Here is a 19,174-nt window from a genome sequence, read left to right on the forward strand (position 1 = left end):
CATCACAACTGCATTTTGACTGTATGTAACTATGGATCTTGCCTCACTGTGTCCCTCCAGCAGGGGGCGCTGTTTTTCATGCTTTGTCTTTGTATTTGCAGCTTGTCTCTGTAACCTGCAGGGATCACTCAGCGCAGTGTGTGATAAAATAGGAGGACAGTGTATGTGCAAACCCAACGTGATTGGTCAGCGATGTGACCAATGTGCTCCCGGTACCTATGGATTTGGCCCATATGGATGCAGCAGTGAGTGAACTTCTTCTGTCCGTGTTCCATGGTTCAGTACCACGTAAATCAGACATCTGTGGCCTCCCAGCTCTGAGAACTACAAGTCTCCGCATAGAATAAATGTAAGGAGCAGCAATCCTCAGCGATCCTGTTATATGTTATAACCAAGGTCCTTTATTATTCCTCCACAGAGTGTGACTGCCACCTTCAAGGTTCCACATCCAGGTTCTGTAACCCGGCAACAGGGCAGTGCCAGTGCCAGAGCAGTGTGGCGGGTAGACAGTGCGACCAGTGCTTGCCAGGGCAATGGGGCTTCCCACACTGCAAGCCGTGCCAATGCAATGGGCATTCTGAAGAATGTGACCCCAAGACCGGGGCCTGCCTCAGATGCCGTGACCACACCAGCGGGCGACACTGTGACAAGTGAGTTCCAGGACATTAGTATAACTAGACTAATGGAATTGGTGCACCTGGTGATGGTTGTTTTCTTCAGGTGTTTGGATGGTTACTATGGCGATCCCATTCTGGGGTCCGGTCAGCAGTGTCGCCCATGTCCCTGTCCTGGGTATCCTGGCACAGACAACTACCATGGCAGCTCCTGTTACACTGACCGAGATTCCAACCACATAGTGTGTCTGTGTGCACCTGGCTATGGAGGTGAGAGGGATGCAGCTACATGTCTACATTCCTGCAGCTGGGGGAGAGGGGGTCAGGGTTAAGCACTAGGGGGGATTCGGGGTTAGGCTGCAAGGGGGGGGGGGGGAGTTAGGGTTAGGATGCAGAGAGATAGGGTTAGGCACTAGGAAGGGATTTAGGGCCTAATTCTGGTTCACTCTCAGAGGCAAATTCCTTCTCATATGGACAAAACCATGTGCACTGCAGGTGGGGCAGATGTAACATGTGCAGAGAGTTAGATTTGGGTGAGTTATTTTGTTTCTGTGCAGGGTAAATACTGGCTGCTTTATTTCTACACTGCAATATAGATCTCACTTTGAAGTAAAACCCCACCCAAATCTAATTGTCTATGCACAAGTTACATCTGCCCCACCTGCAGTGCACATGGTTTTGGAACCAGAATAAGGCCCTTTGTGTTAGGTTGGGGGGCAGAAGAAGGAAGAGGTTAGGCTGTGGGGAGGGGGGTTAGGCACTTAGAAGGGGGGATATGGTTAGGTTGTGGGGTGCGGTAGTTGGGTATGAGCGGCGCAGTGGAGTATACTAACCTGACCCCTGTCAGGAATCTCTTCATCGGGATGCTGGTGTCATTATTCTGATCAACTGCCGGTCATCTATATGTATTCCCTGTAACTATGGTGGCCCCAAGGCAAGGTGTGGTGGCATTTTTGGGAAAGGTAGACAATGGTGCTCCAGCCGACGGTTTGGAGACAGTCTACTAACCCGGCTGACATGGATGTCTAATTGTTCAGGATCCCGGTGTGACCAATGCTCCCCTGGATACTTTGGGAATCCAGACCAAGAAGGCGGAGAATGCCGTCCTTGCCAATGTAACAACAACATTGACCCCAGCGACCCCGAGTCATGTGACTCGCGTACTGGAATGTGCTTGAAGTGCCTCTACAACACCGACGGGCATCACTGCGGAGAGTGCAAGGCTGGTTACTTTGGGAGCGCCATGCTGCGCAACTGCCGCCGTAAGTACTGAGGAACATTAATATCTTCTATAGAATTATATATATGCCAGTCTCTCCTATGTTGGCTTTAGTTGGGCATCATGATCACTTATAATACATAATTGTACATTGATAATCTAGTCACAGATCACCCGTTGTTTTCTGACTACTCCCTCAGGTTGCACATGCAATGAGTTGGGTACTCTGCAGTCCCATTGTACGAGAGATACCTGTTACTGCGACAGAGTGACCGGGCACTGCCCCTGCCGGGCAAACATTGTCGGCAAGAACTGCGATGAATGTGCAGCTGGCTTCTGGAACTTTGGGGCGGACTTAGGGTGTGAGTCGTGCGCTTGTGTCCCCTCCCACTCCCTGAGAAAGGACTGCAATGTGGTGAGTCTGACTGGGACTAGGTAGGGAGCCACCTGCTCTACACATCTGAGAGGGAAGAGTTCTCACCACCCCGCTCCAAGAATACAGCAAAACCGCTGGGGTGCAGTATCTTGGACTCTCTCAGTGGGGAGATCTATCAAAGCTTGGAGAGAGATAAACTGTTAACCAACCAGCCATGTCATTTTTTAACATAGCCTGTAACATGGCAGTTAGGAGCTAATTGGTTAGTACTATCTCTCCAAGCTTTTCCTTTATCTCCCCTTTCAATGTCTGATCCACCCTCTTCTTGTGCTCTGTGACTCCGGGCTCCACTCACAGCTAGCCACATGGCAGATGGGGAAGGGGAGGTAGCAACCAATCAGATTCTACCTACTATCTTCTAAAAGGTGCTAAATATATAAGAACTACAATAAGGACTACAGAACCCATAGCAACCAATTTGATTGGTTGCTATGGGCAACATTCCATTTTCAATAGAACTCCCATTTTAGTAAATGTACCCCATAGGGGGCAAAGAAGGAGTGATGTCCATCCTGTTCCATTGCAGCTTACACATTGGGTGCTGGCTGCACGTTGCCTTGAATATCGCTTCCGATGGCCACATACCGACAATTCATGGGCATGATCCAAATGCTGCGCGCTAATTCTACAGGGCGCAACCTGAATGTAGTCCATGGAAAACTGGGGAAATCATCCTGTACCCCTCATTAAAAGCAAAACATAGAAGAATGTCCCAGAAGTATATAGGACATGTCTCTAATGTCATTATTACGTTTATAAAATAAGTTTGTGAAAAAATGTAAAAAGAAAGAAAAGAAAACTTGCACATTCGTAACTCCCATGTGTGAATTTAGAAATCCCTATTCCATTAATACAATACATATTGCACATTGTTTAAATACCTGTCCCCCATCACTTACACCTCACCATACCTGTCCCCCATCACTTACACCTCACCATACCTGTCCCACATCACTTACACCTCACCATACCTGTCCCGTATCACTTGCACCTCACCATACCTGTCCCACATCACTGACACCTCACCATACCTGTCCCACATCACTTACACCTCACCATACCTGTCCCACATCACTGACACCTCACCATACCTGTCCCCCCATCACTGACACCTCACCATACCTGTCCCACATCACTGACACCTCACCATACCTGTCCCCCATCACTGACACCTCACCATACCTGTCCCACATCACTTACACCTCACCATACCTGTCCCACATCACTGACACCTCACCATACCTGTCCCCCATCACTGATACCTCACCATACCTGTCCCGTATCACTTGCACCTCACCATACCTGTCCCACATCACTGACACCTCACCATACCTGTCCCACATCACTTACACCTCACCATACCTGTCCCACATCACTGACACCTCACCATACCTGTCCCCCCATCACTGACACCTCACCATACCTGTCCCACATCACTGACACCTCACCATACCTGCCCCGCATCACTGACACCTCACCATACCTGTACCCCATCACTTGCACCTCACCATACCTGTCCCACATCACTGACACCTCACCATACCTGTCCCACATCACTTACACCTCACCATACCTGTCCCACATCACTGACACCTCACCATACCTGTCCCCCCATCACTGACACCTCACCATACCTGTCCCACATCACTGACACCTCACCATACCTGTCCCACATCACTGACACCTCACCATACCTGTCCCACATCACTGACACCTCACCATACCTGTCCCCCCATCACTGACACCTCACCATACCTGTCCCACATCACTTACACCTCCTCATACCTGTCCCCCATCACTGAAACCTCACCATTCCTGTCCCGCATCACTGACACCTCACCATACCTGTCCCCCATCACTGACACCTCACCATACCTGTCCCCCATCACTGACACCTCACCATACCTGTCCCGCATCACTGACACCTCACCATACCTGTCCCTCATCACTGACACCTCCCCATACCTGTCCTGCATCACTGACACCTCACCATACCTGTCCCACATCACTGACACCTCACCATACCTGTCCCACATCACTTACACCTCACCATACCTGTCCCCCATCACTGACACCTCACCATACCTGTCCCACATCACTTACACCTCACCATACCTGTCCCCCATCACTGACACCTCACCATACCTGTCCCACATCACTTACACCTCACCATACCTGTCCGCCATCACTGACACCTCACCATACCTGTCCCACATCATTTACACCTCACCATACCTGTCCCACATTACTGACACCTCACCATACCTGTCCGCCATCACTGACACCTCACCATACCTGTCCCACATCACTGACACCTCACCATACCTGTCCGCCATCACTGACACCTCACCATACCTGTCCCACATCATTTACACCTCACCATACCTGTCCCACATCACTTACACCTCACCATACCTGTCCGCCATCACTGACACCTCACCATACCTGTCCCACATCATTTACACCTCACCATACCTGTCCCACATCACTTACACCTCACCATACCTGTCCGCCATCACTGACACCTCACCATACCTGTCCCACATCACTTACACCTCACCATACCTGTCCCCCATCACTGACACCTCACCATACCTGTCCCACATCACTGACACCTCACCATACCTGTCCCACATCACTGACACCTCACCATACCTGTCCCACATCACTGACACCTCACCATACCTGTCCGCCATCACTGACACCTCACCATACCTGTCCCACATCACTGACACCTCACTATACCTGTCCCACATCACTTACACCTCACCATACCTGTCCCACATCACTTACACCTCACCATACCTGTCCCCCCATCACTGACACCTCACCATACCTGTCCCACATCACTTACACCTCACCATACCTGTCCCCCATCACTGACACCTCACCATACCTGCCCTGCATCACTGACACCTCACCATACCTGCCCTGCATCACTGACACCTCACCATACCTGTCCAACATCACTGACACCTCACCATACCTGTCCCCCATCACTGATACCTCACCATACCTGTCCCACATCACTGACACCTCACTATACCTGTCCCACATCACTGACACCTCACTATACCTGTCCCACATAACTGACACCTCACTATACCTGTCCCACATCACTGACACCTCACCATACCTGCCCTGCATCACTGACACCTCACCATACCTGTCCCGCATCACTGACACCTCACTATACCTGTCCCACATCACTGACACCTCACCATACCTGTCCCACATCACTGACACCTCAACATACCTGTCCGCCATCACTGACACCTCACCATACCTGTCCCACATCACTGACACCTCACTATACCTGTCCCACATCACTTACACCTCACCATACCTGTCCCACATCACTTACACCTCACCATACCTGTCCCCCCATCACTGACACCTCACCATACCTGTCCCACATCACTGACACCTCCTCATACCTGTCCCCCATCACTGACACCTCACCATACCTGTCCCACATCACTGACACCTCACTATACCTGTCCCACATCACTGACACCTCACTATACCTGTCCCACATCACTGACACCTCACCATACCTGTCCCCCATCACTGACACCTCACCATACCTGTCCCGCATCACTGACACCTCACCATACCTGTCCCCCATCACTGACACCTCACCATACCTGTCCGACATCACTGACACCTCACCATACCTGTCCCACATCACTGACACCTCACCATACCTGTCCCCCATCACTGACACCTCACCATACCTGTCCCGCATCACTGACACCTCACCATACCTGTCCCCCATCACTGACACCTCACCATACCTGTCCGACATCACTGACACCTCACCATACCTGTCCCACATCACTGACACCTCACCATACCTGTCCCCCATCACTGACACCTCACCATACCTGTCCTGCATCACTGACACCTCCCCATACCTGTCCCGCATCACTTACACCTCACCTGTCCCACATCACTGACACCTCACCATACCTGTCCTGCATCACTTACACCTCACCATACCTGTCCCGTATCACTGACACCTCACCATACCTGTCCCGCATCACTGACACCTCACCATACCTGTCCCGCAACACTGACACCTCACTATACCTGTCCCACATCACTGACACCTCACCATACCTGTCCCACATCACTGACACCTCACCATACCTGTCCCGCATCACTGACACCTCACCATACCTGTCCCGCAACACTGACACCTCACTATACCTGTCCCACATCACTGACACCTCACCATACCTGTCCCACATCACTGACACCTCACCATACCTGTCCCACATCACTTACACCTCACCGTGGGCGGGATGTATTAAAATACATCGCCGCCCTTCGCGCCCCCCCCGCCGCGATGCCGCCGCATATGTACTAACATATGCGGCTGGCATCGCGATGCGGTGACGGAGCCCCCCCGCGATACCTGTACTGTGGTCTGCGGGGGGGCTCCGTCACCTCCCAGCCAGCTTTTGTTGCTTTCACGCCGGGGACAGCTAAGCAAGCTGTCCCCGGCGCTTCCTCCTCCCCCTGCAGCCGGAAGGACGTCCGGCTGCGTTGCTAGGGGGAGGAAGGGCTTACCTTCCGGGGTCCAGGAGGACCTGCAAGAAGGTAAGCCCAAGGGAGGGGGGAGAGGGGGGGTCGGCGAGGCGGCGGGGTTGCGGCGACGCGGCGGGTGGCGAAAAGAAGCCCATAGGCTTCTATAGGGTATCGCCACCCAAAGGTGGCGATACCCTGCCCTGCGGTGACGTGGCGAACGGGTTTTAGTACATAGGAAAATGCGGTAAAACGGGGGTTTTACCGCATTTTCCCTTTAGTACATCTCGCCCCATACCTGTCCCACATCACTGACACCTCACCATACCTGTCCCACATCACTGACACCTCACTATACCTGTCCCACATCACTGACACCTCACCATACCTGTACCCCATCACTGACACCTCACCATACCTGTCCCCCATCACTGACACCTCACCTGTCCCACATCACTGGCACCTCACCATACCTGTCCCACATCACTGACACCTCACTATACCTGTCCCACATCACTGACACCTCACATTCCTGTCCCACATCATCTACACCTCACCATACCTGTCCCACATCACTGACACCTCACCATACCTGTCCCCCATCAATGACACCTCACCATACCTGTCCCCCATCACTTACACCTCACCATACCTGTCTCACATCACTGACACCTCACCATACCTGTCCCGCATCACTGACACCTCACTATACCTGTCCCACATCACTGACACCTCACCATACCTGTCCCACATCACTGACACCTCACCATACCTGTCCCCCATCACTGACACCTCACCATACCTGTCCCCCATCACTTACACCTCACCATACCTGTCCCACATCACAGACACCTCACCATACCTGTCCCACATCACTGACACCTCACCATACCTGTCCCACATCATCTACACCTCACCATACCTGTCCCCCATCACTTACACCTCACCATACCTGTCCCACATCACTGACACCTCACCATACCTGTCCCACATCATCTACACCTCAACATACCTGTCCCCCATCACTTACACCTCACCATACCTGTCCTACATCACTTACACCTCACCATACCTGTCCCACATCACTGACACCTCACCATACCTGTCCCCCATCACTGACACCTCACCATTCCTGTCCCACATCACTGACACCTCACTATACCTGTCCCACATCACTGACACCTCACCATACCTGTCCCACATCACTGACACCTCACCATACCTGTCCCGCATCACTGACACCTCACCATACCTGTCCCCCATCACTTACACCTCACCATACCTGTCCCCCATCACTGATACCTCACCATACCTGTCCTGCATCACTGACACCTCACCATACCTGTCCCGCAACACTGACACCTCACTATACCTGTCCCACATCACTGACACCTCACCATACCTGTCCCCCATCACTGACACCTCACCATACCTGTCCCCCATCACTTACACCTCACCATACCTGTCCCACATCACTTACACCTCACCATACCTGTCCCACATCACTGACACCTCACCATACCTGTCCCACATCACTGATACCTCACCTGTCCCACATCACTGACACCTCACCATACCTGCCCTGCATCACTGACACCTCACCATACCTGTCCCACATCACTGACACCTCACCATACCTGTCCCCCATCACTGACACCTCACCATACCTGTCCCCCATCACTGACACCTCACCATACCTGTCCCACATCACTGACACCTCACCATACCTGTCCCACATCACTGACACCTCACCATACCTGTCGCACATCACTGACACCTCACCATACCTGTCGCACATCACTGACACCTCACCATACCTGTCCCCCATCACTTACACCTCACCATACCTGTCCCACATCACTTACACCTCACCATACCTGTCCCACATCACTGACACCTCACCATACCTGTCCCACATCACTGATACCTCACCTGTCCCACATCACTGACACCTCACCATACCTGTCCCCCATCACTGACACCTCACCATACCTGTCCCACATCGTTTAACCCATTTTTCTTCTTTTGAGGGATAAGCGACATGAAAAAATGTGGCCACCTTTTACGATGTAAACCTTTCCAGTGCAATGATTATTTAATGGCATAGTGCACACGACACGAGGTTCTGAAATACAGGCCTAATTCAGCAGGGGGCGCTAATCTGAGAAGTTGCAGATGACTGCGAGTAGATAGCCGCCGCCCAAACAGAAAGCGTAACGGCCCTGTGCAAAGTTTCAAATGAATTGCGAATGGATCGCTGACCGCAATCCACTTGCAGATCTGTTCGCAAATCCTGAAACATCGAAGAGACTTTACCGTCTGCGACAGAGACAGCCTGGAAGTGGTCAGTGCTGACGTCACAGACCCCCAATGTCTGGGCATGCCTGCTTTTTATCTGACACACCCAGAAAACCTCGGGTTTTCAGCCACACACTCCGGATTCCTGGCAGACAAACTGTTTCTCCATTGTGTTTGTGATCGATGCGCACTTTAGTCACTATCTCCTCACATGCATACAGTACGTACTATATATGGTAAGTATGTGCAGTTGTTCGATAATCACACGATTTTGACAATTCTCTAATTAGAAATCCACGGTGAAGCAGGCGCCATATCCCAACATTTTTACCCAAAAATCAGTATTTTACCAATTCCTTCATTGTGAATTTCGGTACTTGTGTATTTTGGCGGCGCCCATCGCATCGCATACCATAAGGCATATGATGGTATGCAACGCGATATCGCGCGATGCTGTACAATGTCATACAATTTAAAAATTGTATGACATTGTACATGGCATACAATGCCATACAACGCGATTAAACATAGTATAAGCACCCTAATGGGTGCTTACAATGTGAAATGCACCCCCACGCCACCCAACCCCACCCCCCCACTATAAACGTGAACCCGAAGCGTGGCGAGAGCAGCGAGCCCGCGAGGGGCGGCGGTACGCGTGCTCCGACCTTTTCATACCCCCACTATCCACGTCGGCGTGGAGTTGAGAATAGAAAGTGTGGCGAGCGCAGCGAGCCATCGAGCCCGAAGCGTGGCTAGCGGACGCGGATACCTGTGAACCCCGCGAGGGGACTCCGATACCTGTGAAGGTATCCGCGTCCCCTCGCGGGGCTCGCTGCGCTCGCCACGCTTCGGGCTCGGTGGCTTGCTGCGCTCGCCACACTTTCTATTCTCAACTACACGCCGACGTGGATAGTGGGGGCATGAAAAGGTCGGAGGACGCGTACCGCCGCCCCTCGCGGGCTCGCTGCTCTCGCCACGCTTCGGGTTCACGTTTATAGTGGGGGTGGGGGGTGGCGTGGGGGTGCATTTCACATTGTGAGCACCCATTAGGGTGCTTAAAAGCACCCTTTATGGTGCTTATACAACTTTCATTGCATAGGGGGCAAAAATCGCGTTGCATCGCATGCCATGCGATACGAAGCGATATAAACATTGCGCGATGCACATCGGGGGCGCCGCTATAATACACAATTACCTGAATTTCTAATTGAGCTACAAAGCATCACTGTTAATCTCACACATCCCAATTTGCTCCACTTTTATTGTCCCCATAAATTCTGCAGAGATTTCATTTGTGATAGACAGATGTTAAACTCCCTCTTTTCCTTTCTTTAGTACACAGGACAGTGTTACTGCCAGCCTGGCTTTGGTGGTAGGGTCTGCTCACAGTGCCAAGAAAATTATTGGGGTGACCCTCAGAGAAAGTGTGAAGGTACAGTAATCCTCCGACGTCTGCCCGTTATGTGGTCATACCAATTCTAGCGTGTCATTACCGAGATTCTGCACATGGAAGGTGTTATCTAGTTTATGTGTAAGGTAATGTGCTCCCTACAGTATCCTATATAATGAAAGGCCCCCCACCTCTATAAGGGGAATTCAAGTGTTGTGTGCGCTGGCGGCCACTAGATGGCACTTGACAGAGCAATTCAAGCATTGTTATGTAGTTCCGTGAGTTTTATGGGCTGGTAACTAGTATACAAAGATTAGAGGTCACGGAGGAGTTATAGTAAATACTGCTAGTGCATGCAGGCTCGTTTTTTTGGGGGGTGGGGGACTGTCCCGCATCCCAACCGGGGCTGGCAGGGGGAGTAGGCTGTTGGGAGTCCCTCCTGCTACCCACTACTCTGTATTCAGTGGAGCAGAGGGACTGGGGGCATGGCCAACAACTGCTGTCATACCCCCCTCCCCCACACACACACAGCAGGGAAAACGGGGTATTGTGATCATAGACCACACCCCATGACCGGGAGGCAGTGGGGCCCACCGGGGGCCAGTCCAGCCCTGTGATACCAGTACAATTAGTGGTGATAATAAAGCAGAAACAGATGTGTGGCCCCCATTATATTATGAGAAAGGCGGTTTAGCTTTCATGTAAGAGTGGAGGGGTCTCGGAAGGTTTTTAGCACCGACAATGTATTGGGTCCGATCCAATAGATCCCATGTGCGGGGCAGGCGACGGCTGCTCGGGTTCAGTGGCCGGCAGGCGGCAGCTGCTGAGGTCCAGCAGCAGGCGGGCTGCAGCAGGGCAGGCGGCAGCCAGTGATTGGCAGGGCGTACAGGAGAATAAAAAAAAACTGTGAAAAGACTGGCTGGCCACTGATTGGCTGAGAGATCTCTCTTATGTTTCTTAAATTCTCCTGCCCCCCGGCGCACCAGCTCCCCAGGAGTCTACATTACATGTGAAAGTTGCATGCGATTTATCAATGCCAAACTGTAAGTGAGCCCTCCTGGGCAGCAGCCGGGGGAGATGAAGGGGAATTTAGTCTGACTTGTCCTTAGGAATAGTGTATGTGGGCCTTTACAAAGTTATATTGGACCCTGACCACACTCCTGCTTATTTCTCTCCCCAGCCTGTAACTGCGATGTGTATGGCTCCGAGATACAGCAATGTGATCACACTACCGGGATGTGCCGCTGCCGGGAGGGATTCAGCGGTCGTGGCTGTGATCAGTGCGCCAGGGGCTTCCGGGACAACTACCCCAGGTGCTCAGCCTGCCACCAGTGCTTCTATCAGTGGGACGTCATCATCTCCCAGCTCCGAGAACAGCTTAACGGGATACAGAAGAAGGTGGCTGATCTACAGGATGGAGTGGAAGCTCCAGAGATCAGCAACAGTCTGATAAGGGAACTGGAAGACAAGCTCAGGAGCATTAAGCAGCTCATTGGAGATGGAGGCATTGAGGGCACCCGCATGTTGGAGCAAATGAACAAACTGGTAAACAAAATAAGGCAAGTTCTGGTTTGTTATTAGTTTATTCTCTTAACCTGCTCTCCCGTAATGTGTATAAGGGGCTCTTCTGTGGCACAATGTGTATAAGGGGCTCTACTTTGGTGTAACATGTATAAGAGTACTACTGTGCTGTGTAACTTGTATAGGAATATTACTGTGCGGTGTAACATGTATAAGAGTATTACTGTGCGGTGTAACATGTATAAGAGTATTACTGTGCGGTGTAAAATGTATAAGAGTATTACTGTGCAGTATAAAATGTATAAGGATACTACTGTGCGGTGTAAAATGTATAAGAGTATTACTGTGCGGTATAAAATGTATAAGGGTACTACTGTGCTGTGTAACTTGTATAGGAATATTACTGTGCGGTGTAACATGTATAAGAGTATTACTGTGCGGTGTAACATGTATAAGAGTATTACTGTGCGGTGTAAAATGTATAAGAGTATTACTGTGCAGTATAAAATGTATAAGGGTACTACTGTGCTGTGTAAAATGTATAAGAGTATTACTGTGCTGTGTAACTTGTGGCTCTACCAGTTACAGAATGTGGGGGAGGCTTGCTGGGTCTCTAATGCCACCTGTCAAAGACAATATTATTTTTAACCTGAATTGCTAGCAACTCGGCACCATCTGCTCAGGAATGAGTTCAGGCAGGCTACTTGGGGTAAAATGCGTCGGCCACTGGGACCAATATAAACCTATCCCCCAGTTGTGGCATTACCTCCCTGGCTAGTGAAGTCCAGTGCTGGTTTCAAAAAATATGGGGGACCCCTACGGTCCTCCAATCCTGTTCCGGTTCAAAAGCTTGGTGCTGGTTTTTTGAGTACAGAGGGACCTCACTCACTTTCCCCCCTGTATTTTTAGAACCAGGCCTGTCTGAAAGAGCCTGGGTTTGGTCATTCTTATGTAAGGGGAACTCCACACATTTTTTTATTTTTTTACTTTCTATTTTTTTACATATTTTAAAGAGAAGCATAAATGAGATCTGTGCAGGCTTCACGTACAGGAGTGTTTGGCTGCCGGCAAACACCAGCACATACTGTACAACATAGTAAATTTGCACCTTAGATACCGGAGAACAATAAATAGGGGAATAAACCTTTAGCATTGCCGTGAGCCATCCTGTATTCTATTATAATGTCAGGACCATGTTACCTGGTATAAGCTACCTCCGTTCGCTGTAGATAGGGGCCGTGATGTGTGAGGTCACAGCTGTTGCATGGAGACAGGGCCTGAGATATATATAGACCTCCAGTGTTTACAGCGGCTGTAAGCAGCAGTGGTATTTTTAGCTGGATATTTATAAGGAAGGCTCCAGTAATACAATGTTCCCTCTCCCCCTCCCTCTCTGCAGGACTGAGGTGGCACAGCTCTCCTACCAACTACATTCCCAGGAGAAGAAGATGAACGACTCTCTTATCAGAGACAGGAAGCAGACAGACCGGCTGGGGAAACTGACCATAGAGTTGAACCTGGTCAACAGCACCGTGCATCTACTCAAGACACAGATAGCCGCCATAGCAGCGTCAGGCCTCAATGGTAAAAAGATGGTGATATGGTTCCTCTATGACCCCTGCACTGCAGGGAGGACCCCTTACTGCTCACGTCAGACATGATACACATGGGGCCTGTAGCTCTGGAAGCTCAGAGAAGTGTATGAGAGACTACTGGCTGTATAAACATGTCTATTATACACAAAGTAGCGTTTAGCTCTGCCGTGTGCTGGAAGTTAGGGGTGTGAGGTAAATATAACAGGGAGGCTCTCAGACAGAAACTGGGAACATGAAGGAACCTTCCCATACTGCACATGCAACTACTTAAGTGTCAGTATCATCCCCAACTCCTTCTTCTACTTGACATACTACATCTAGGGTGCCGATTCCACCTTTGCAATATGTCTTGAAACAGATGTATCGTCATCATCATGGACACCTCCAAAACTCTTCCACACCAATGCAACCTCCCCCTACCTTGCCTTCCTCTAGCCCCCCCCCCCCCCTCCCCTACACACATCCTTAATGCTTCTACCCACCTTATTTACGGTACATGTCGGCCCGATCTGTGTTGCGCTCAGCCAATATCTTCCCTGCTCCCCATCTGCTGCAGAGTGCAGTAGACTCCTCACTCTCACATATAAGGCCCTCATTACTCAGCTCCCTCCTACACCTCATACCTGAGTTCTCTCACACGCCCTCCCCCCCTCTCCTCATATAAACCGGCCAGCACCTCACCTCCGCTCTTAAATTATAAATCCTGTGTAGACAAAAGGAATTGGACACTGGCAGCAAATGGATCAATGAGATGTTATTGGCGTCAGTACTCTGTAGGTCCAATACATGCAGTGATTACTGCAGACACCCTTCTTGGCAAACTGGCCACAAGTTCCTGGACAACCCAGGCGGTGTGTTTTACCATTCCGCCTCAAGGGTGGTGATCAACTCTGACACTGAAGAATTTTGGGCCGTTCTACAACAAATATGTTGCACCGAATCGTCCCAGAGGATCTCAGTGGGTTTAAGATCTAGACCAGCTGGTCAGTCCAGCGTTGCCCGGGACACATGGCCGGTGTCATTGTCGTCCTGGTATAAACATTTGTGGTTTCGTAGAACTGCCACAATGTAGGAAGCACAGAGTTATGGAGAACATCTCTATACTACTCAGAGTCCATGCATTACCAGCTGAGCCCCACAGCATAACACCAGCACCTCCAAGCCTTACTGAAGGTACAGTACACTCCACTATACTAATACCAGCATTAGACGTTCTCCTGGCAATCACCAAACCCAAGCACGTCCATTTGATCCTCCATAACACTTGCTGCCATTATAATTGGAGATTTCTGAGCAGCTGCTCACCCATAATATCCAAGTGCATGGGCTTCGCTAGGAAGTGTTCTGTTACTGCGGGGAAGTCTGCATTTTGGTGTCAACCTTAGGGTACATTGCCCACCCTCCCTGTGAGACACAATGTAACACCCATGTGCCGTAGTAGTTTTTAGGGCTTTACACATAGTTGCACAAAATCGGTCACCTCCATGAACATCAACATTGTGCACGGCTGAGGATCAGGCACCAAATGAGCGCTCGCATTGCATTTCACTGAGCCGCCATATTTCCTGACGCTGCAGGCAGTGCCGGAATTGACCCAATTTGGTATCAGCGCTCTGTTTTCCTGGCAAAATTGCAGAAAACGAGTGCCAGTGTCTACGTAGACAAAGAATAAAGTAGTGCTAATTATACATAAATACATCCATCTCACAGTTTGCCTTTGTTAACGAACAATCCTACAATATTGTTGCGTGTGACATAATCGGTAACATGCGAGTAAGTAAAGTTCAGGATCACGGTTCTGGTCACTTAGTAGAAATGAGTAACAGATGCTATGAAAAAAACAACTTTTCCATTATTTAGCCCCTGAAAAATTCTGAATGTTCCAGATTATTGGAACGCAGTGTTCCTGAGATGGGTGTCAGCGATTGTGGGAGTCTATGGCCATGGAACTTTATATAGACACTAACTTGAATGTCAGCGGGGCAAATGTCTTTCCATTGGGAGTCTGGACTCTGCTGTTTTATTCTGCAGAGTCGTATGGTAGCATCCTGAGGTCTTATCTGGAATCCATAGAAGCAGAGAGAATAGCCAATGGCTCCGTATCTGGGCCTGACAGCCCCGTCCTGCACTCTAGAGAAACACGTTTGAAGACTGAGAAGCTTCTCAAGGACAATCTGGACAGCTACCGAAGGAATATGACTGCTCAGAAGGCCTCCCTGAGAGAGATTCAGAAGAAGGCTAAAGACCTTAATGTCTTCAAAATCAATGAGAAGGTATGCACACCTGTACAGCTACAATGACAGCAAGAACTAGGTGACTGTTAACCAGCTCTATTCCTACACTTGGCAGTGGTAGACATTTGGCAGGCTTATCCGATAGTTATGGAATTGCTGCCAACCAATGAGGCACATGATTATTATTCATGAGGCCTGAGTGATATTTAGGATATTGTCTTAGTGAATTTAGTTAAACCTCTCAACACAATGCAAAGCTTCAAACATTGGAGGTGAACAAATTATGAGGCGTGGTAAGTTTACTAAGGGGGTGTGTCCATGTCACAGAGGGGCGTGGATCTTGGTTCCCTCGTATAACCCTTTCACGAACACCTGCATATGCTAGGCGGAGTAGATGTGAATGGAAATACTGCACCTCCTCAACTGCACCATGGTTGGAACAATGCAGATCCGTTTATAACAGCAGCACAGAGACCCCAAATTGAGACTTCTCTAACGAAATTAAGAGTAATGCAAAATGGCTGCCTCTGCTATGTAAATTGTGGCCTTTTAGGAAATGAGCCAGGTATTTGTGTCACATGACTAATTTTGGTTTTGTTTGATCTGAAAGATTTGTGGAGCCCCAGGAGACAAACCCTGTGACCAGGCTGCCTGCGGTGGAGCCAACTGTAGAGATGACCAGGGCCAGAGGAAGTGCGGCGGGGAAAACTGTAACGGCGCTGTCCCCATCTCAACCAAGGCCCTTGTATCTGCACAAAATGTCAAAGTGGACTTGGACAACATGGCCAACCAACTCAACGACATCGCGCAGAAGGTGAATGGAGCTCTCCGGTTTTACTGTACAGATGGTCCACTATTTGCCACCAGGACTGTAATTCAGCGGTGGACTATCAGTGTCACCTGTCTCATTATATAAACATTTGTATTAGTGTGAATATTGCTAATACGGATCATCTCCTTTCCCACATACAATCACATTGGCTTGAATGAATTGGGGGGAGGGCTGCACACACCCCTATAACGTAGCTGCTGTTTGATTATGATGTTCTAGATTCAGGAGGTCCAGGGAATTGCACAAGAAGTAAAAGTACAAAGTGGCTCCACTCTGAGCAAGGCCCAGGATGCCAAGCGGCGAATAGAAGACTCAACAGAGAAGCTGAGAGCATTTATTGGGAAAATTAAAGATTTCCTGACCGGTAAGAGTTTATGGAAAATCCCGTTTTTCGGAGCATATTAGATTGCACAAGGGGGGACAGTGACATTCAGTAGTAGCCTCTATTATCCAAATGTTGTAATTGTTGTCCCCAGAGGAAGGAGCTGACCCGGAGAGCATTGAGTTGGTGGCCAGGCAGGTGCTGAACATCTCTCTTCCCGCCAGTCCCAGTGACATTGCCACTCTCCTCGACCATATGAAGGAGAGCATTGGTAACCTAAGCGGGGTGGATATGATCCTCAATACTACCTCTGAGGGCCTAGCCAGTGCCAGAGACCTACTGGAACAAGCCGAGGAGGCCAAGTAAGTCATGTGTTACTATAAATGATCCCTTTGTTGGGCAGGACAGGGTCGGGGAACACCAATTATTCACTGGGCATGTGCAGAGCCCTGCAATCACAGCACAGCAATGCAAATGCCTCTGTCTGTCAGTCAGACAGATGCATGTAGTGGGTGGTATGCAGATAGCAGGTGGTATGCAGATAGCAGGTGGTATGCAGGCAGGGGGTGGTATGCAGGCAGGGGGTGGTGTGCAGATAGCAGGTGGTATGCAGGCAAAGGGAGGTATGCAGGGAGGGGGAGGTATGCAGGCAGGGGGTGGTGTGCAGATAGCAGGTGGTATGCAGGCAGGGGGTGGTATGCAGATAGCAGGTGGTATGCAGGCAGGGGGTGGTATGCAGGCAGGGGGTGGTGTGCAGGCAGGGGGTGGTGTGCAGGCAGGGGGTGGTGTGCAGGCAGGGGGTGGTGTGCAGGCAGGGGGTGGTGTGCAGGCAGGATGAGGTGTGCAGGCAGGGGGTGGTGTGCAGGCAGGGGGTGGTGTGCAGGCAGGGGGTGGTGTGCAGGCAGGGGTTGGTGTGCAGGCAGGGGGTGGTGTACAGGCAGGGGGTGGTGTAAAGGCAGGGGGAGGTATGCAGGCAGGGGGTGGTATGCAGATAGCAGGTGGTATGCAGGCAGGAGGTGGTATGCAGGCAGGGGGTGGTGTGCAGGGAGGGGGTGGTGTACAGGCAGGGGGTGGTGTGCAGGCAGGGGGTGGCATGCAGGCAGGAGGTGGCATGCAGGCAGGGGGTGGTATGCAGGCAGGCAGGGGGTGGTATGCAGGCAGGCAGGGGGTGGTGTGCAGATAGCAGGTGGTATGCAGATAGCAGGTGGTATGCAGGCAGGGGGTGGTATGCAGATAGCAGGTGGTATGCAGGCAGGGGGTGGTATGCAGGCAGGGGGTGGTATGCAGGCAGGGGGTGGTGTGCAGGCAGGGGGTGGTGTGCAGGCAGGGGGTGGTGTGCAGGCAGGGGGTGGTGTGCAGGCAGGATGAGGTGTGCAGGCAGGGGGTGGTGTGCAGGCAGGGGGTGGTGTGCAGGCAGGGGGTGGTGTGCAGGCAGGGGTTGGTGTGCAGGCAGGGGGTGGTGTACAGGCAGGGGGTGGTGTAAAGGCAGGGGGAGGTATGCAGGCAGGGGGTGGTATGCAGATAGCAGGTGGTATGCAGGCAGGAGGTGGTATGCAGGCAGGGGGTGGTGTGCAGGGAGGGGGTGGTGTACAGGCAGGGGGTGGTGTGCAGGCAGGGGGTGGCATGCAGGCAGGAGGTGGCATGCAGGCAGGGGGTGGTATGCAGGCAGGCAGGGGGTGGTATGCAGGCAGGCAGGGGGTGGTGTGCAGATAGCAGGTGGTATGCAGATAGCAGGTGGTATGCAGGCAGGGGGTGGTATGCAGATAGCAGGTGGTATGCAGGCAGGGGGTGGTATGCAGATAGCAGGTGGTATGCAGGCAGGGGGTGGTATGCAGGCAGGGGGTGGTATGCAGGCAGGGGGTGGTGTGCAGGCAGGGGGTGGTGTGCAGGCAGGATGAGGTGTGCAGGCAGGGGGTGGTGTGCAGGCAGGGGGTGGTGTACAGGCAGGGGGTGGTGTGCAGGCAGGGGTTGGTGTGCAGGCAGGGGGTGGTGTACAGGCAGGGGGTGGTGTAAAGGCAGGGGGAGGTATGCAGGCAGGGGGTGGTATGCAGATAGCAGGTGGTATGCAGGCAGGAGGTGGTATGCAGGCAGGGGGTGGTGTGCAGGCAGGGAGTGGTGTACAGGCAGGGGGTGGTGTGCAGGCAGGGGGTGGCATGCAGGCAGGAGGTGGCATGCAGGCA

The 19,174-nt window shown here is 51.3% G+C and overlaps 1 protein-coding gene across 1 annotated transcript in view; it reads left to right on the forward strand.

The window, feature by feature from the left end:
• Window positions 1-19,174, forward strand: part of LOC146026904 (laminin subunit beta-1-like) — a 106,012-nt gene that overhangs the window by 75,444 nt on the left and 11,394 nt on the right. The window contains exons 20-31 of the mRNA XM_083157953.1: window positions 102-245; window positions 419-650; window positions 721-884; window positions 1,652-1,876; window positions 2,034-2,248; window positions 10,436-10,532; window positions 11,671-12,049; window positions 13,411-13,595; window positions 15,638-15,879; window positions 16,451-16,654; window positions 16,892-17,036; window positions 17,149-17,356. Coding sequence (XP_083014079.1) covers window positions 102-245; window positions 419-650; window positions 721-884; window positions 1,652-1,876; window positions 2,034-2,248; window positions 10,436-10,532; window positions 11,671-12,049; window positions 13,411-13,595; window positions 15,638-15,879; window positions 16,451-16,654; window positions 16,892-17,036; window positions 17,149-17,356 — 2,440 coding nt within the window. The remainder of the gene's footprint in view (window positions 1-101; window positions 246-418; window positions 651-720; window positions 885-1,651; window positions 1,877-2,033; window positions 2,249-10,435; window positions 10,533-11,670; window positions 12,050-13,410; window positions 13,596-15,637; window positions 15,880-16,450; window positions 16,655-16,891; window positions 17,037-17,148; window positions 17,357-19,174) is intronic.

Source organism: Crinia signifera, chromosome 8 (assembly GCF_055691185.1).
Source record: "Crinia signifera chromosome 8, ASM5569118v1, whole genome shotgun sequence".
In the NCBI taxonomy this organism is placed as follows: domain Eukaryota; kingdom Metazoa; phylum Chordata; class Amphibia; order Anura; family Myobatrachidae; genus Crinia; species Crinia signifera.